The sequence below is a fragment of the Alligator sinensis genome, unplaced genomic scaffold, assembly GCF_000455745.1.
Source record: "Alligator sinensis unplaced genomic scaffold, ASM45574v1 scaffold1318_2, whole genome shotgun sequence".
NCBI lineage: Eukaryota > Metazoa > Chordata > Crocodylia > Alligatoridae > Alligator > Alligator sinensis.
The window spans coordinates 246,911-249,918 of record NW_005843067.1 but is presented as its reverse complement, the minus strand read 5'-3'; the positions used below and the strand labels follow the sequence as shown (position 1 = coordinate 249,918).

General features: G+C 54.0%; 1 protein-coding gene across 1 annotated transcript in view; it reads left to right on the top strand.

Moving 5' to 3' along the window:
- The window catches only part of POLA2 (DNA polymerase alpha 2, accessory subunit), a 41,829-nt gene extending 40,757 nt beyond the window's left edge, over positions 1-1,072 (top strand). The window contains exons 20-21 of the mRNA XM_006037128.2: positions 126-252; positions 573-1,072. Coding sequence (XP_006037190.1) covers positions 126-252; positions 573-719 — 274 coding nt within the window. The 3' untranslated portion in view covers positions 720-1,072. The remainder of the gene's footprint in view (positions 1-125; positions 253-572) is intronic.
- The last annotated feature ends 1,936 nt before the right edge of the window (positions 1,073-3,008 follow it).

Here is a 3,008-nt window from a genome sequence, read left to right as displayed (position 1 = left end):
ATTGAAGCAGAAGTCTGCTGGAAGAGGGCGATGGATGCTTGTTCCCTGGGCTTACCGTGCGGGGATATGGGGAGCAAAGGCTGCCATGCTGAAATGTAATCCGTGCTCTGTCTCAACCCGTGCAGTTATTACCCCCTCTACCCTCCCTCGGACGAGATGAATATTGATTACGAGAACTTCTATAACTATGTGCCTTTGCCCGTTACCCCGGATGTCCTCATTGCCCCGTCTGAGCTGAGATACTTTGTTAAGGTACGTGGTGCTGGGGTGCTGAAAGGTGCCAAAGAGAACCGGACATTGATATGGCGCTGAAATTTGGGGGGGCGGGGGCAGAAGGTGACCTTGGACAGCTTGTTGTCTCGGAGAATATACTGGCCTCGGGCAGGAGGAGGAATCTAAGACGATAGGACGGGGAGCTGTTCCCTGCTAGGACCACTTCTGTCACTCACTCGCAGTACCACAGACTTGGAACTAGCACCTTCAAAAAGTGGAAACCATTTCACCAGCGCCCACTCAGCGCTGTGTATCCCCTCTCCACGGTGGTCAGTGTAACGCGTGCTTTCTCTCCACAGGACGTCCTCGGCTGCGTCTGTATGAACCCAGGCCGGCTCACAAAAGGCCAGGTGGGGGGGACCTATGGCCGTCTGTACGTACGGAGGCAGGATGCGGGGGTAGAGCGGAGGAGCCCCTGCTTTGCAGCCCAAGTTGTCAAAATCTAAGCGGTCTCTGCTTCCCTGTCCTTAAAACTGGCCCTGCCTGTGGATTCAGGATGGGGGTGTCTCTTCAGCACTGTTGGTTCCCATCAGGGGTTCAAGCCTCCCCCCAACACTGCTGCTTCCAGGAGCCTTGAGCTTAGATTTCTGCTTTTGGTAGCATATCGGATGTCGCGATGGAGTCTCTGAAGGCTGGGAAACGTGCCGGGAGCCTGTGGATCACATCAGCTTTTTGCCTGTTGACATTTAGCGAGCGGGGAGCCCTCAGGCCTTCTGCGTGGGCTGCTCTTGAAATACACTGAGGGGGGGTTGTTTAAAAAAAACAACAAAAAACCAAAAAAAACCACCAACAACAAAAATTTGTCTCTAACTTGGTTTTTTTTCCCCAGCCTGTTCCTTGGTTGTTGTCAGTATGCCCTGGAAGCTCTGCTCGGAGGGAGCTGGGCTATCTCCTGTATTCACTTGAATTCAAGATGACCTCCCCAGTAATTAGATTCTATGAAAAATTTATAAATTGGTATTAATCTTCCAGGTATACAATCTAATTATTGGAGAGTTGTCTTTAAATTTGTCCTGTCCTACAGCAGGGAAAGCGGGGGCTGGAGGAGTCAAGTGGCCCCTTGCCCTCGGTGCCCCCCTCTTCCCCTTGCAGCTTTCCTGCACCTCTTCTCTCCATCTCCCCAGCCTCTGCCCCCTCTACGCGCCCCCCTCACCGTCAGATGCTGCCCGGACTCCGGTCCTTCTCGAAGCACAGCACGTGGAAGCGCTGCCCCAGGCAGCCATGCAGCAGTGTCGGCACTGCTGATTGGCCATGCAGGGGACAGCGTTTCATGTTCTCTGTGCCCGGGAGGGAATTGCGCCTGAGCTGGGGACAAGCTGGGCCTGCCCGTAAGGGGCGGCGGGAGCAGAGGCTGCGGAGGACAAGTAGGAGGGTAGAGTGGGGCCAGTCAGAGCCATGTCAGCCACCTGCTCTCCCTGCCCACACACACACTTTGCACACAAATCTAAGATGAGGGCCTGGCGCAGCGGGGGAACAGACCTCATCTTAGATTTGAGTCAATAGAGTCTGCAATTCCTGGGGAATCTATTTCCAGTCCCGGCTCCGCAATACCGAATCATGTGTCCTTCTTCACAGCCAAGTGTGCAGTGTTATGTCCCCCCTGTTCTTCTCCCTACTGCGAGAGAATAGAGATGCAAGGGAGAGGTGAAGCAACATGCCCAAGGTCACGCCACACATCAGTGGCAGAGCCCCATCTGAAACCAAGTTGTCTTATGCATTGGGCAGTTCCCTTCTCATCACGCTGCCCTGCCTCGCCGGTGACGGCTGTATGCCGATCCCCACCCGCCCCCCCCCTACAAAGTAACCAGGTGATCTCTTTCCAGGATTATAAAATTGCGACATATGAAACTGCTCCCGGCTGAGCTGAGAAGGGAAACTGCTTTTTGTACTGAAGGCAGGGCCAGTCCTGCCTATAAGCCCATGTCTGAACCGGGGATCCGACTAGGTGACCCTTTTCCCAGCCCTGTTGTTTGGGGGGTTTTTATGACCCCTGTGGGGTCCTTCCTCCTTAATGCAGCCGCGTTAGGCTTGGAAAGGCCTGAGATGCACATTCAAACCTGTTTTCAAAAGTCTCTGGCTTGCAGCAGACTTGAAAAGCCTTTTTTCTTTTTTTTTTCTTGCTCCCTCCGTGCAATTATGGGCTAGAGGGGCTGCAGCTCTGATCTTTGCAGCGGTTAGTTCGTGTCTGGAGTCGGATGGCTGTAAAGGGTGAGGTTAGTAAACAGCAGTAAAGTGCCATGTGATCTGTATTCCCGAGAGTGCCTTTCAGCAGGGCGTTCAGCTCGCTCTCCCTGGGCTGGGGCTGCTAGGGTTTCACTAGGTGTCCTAGGCGCTGGTGGCAAAAGCAGGATCTGCAACACTTCTGTCCAACCTCTGGTTTTTACTACTAATGCAGCAGCTCAGCTACGAGCCCTGGCTGTCATCAGAGCCTCGTCGGGGTTTTCAAGCCCACCAGGAGATGTGTAATCCCTGACTCAGAGTTTTTACAGCCTTTATCGTCATCCTTCCCTTGTCTTGTCTGTTTTCAATGTATTCATGGGGAAACTGAGGCAGGGAGCGCTGGGGACTGGCCACAGTCACAGCAGCCAGGGCAAAGCAGGCACAGAGCACTGGGGGCTGGCCATGATCACGGTATCCGTGGGGAAACTGAGGTAGGAGCATTGTCAATCGGCCACGGTCATGGTGGGCCTTTGTAGCACAGTAGGGACGAGTCGCGTGATCCATCCCAGGACGTT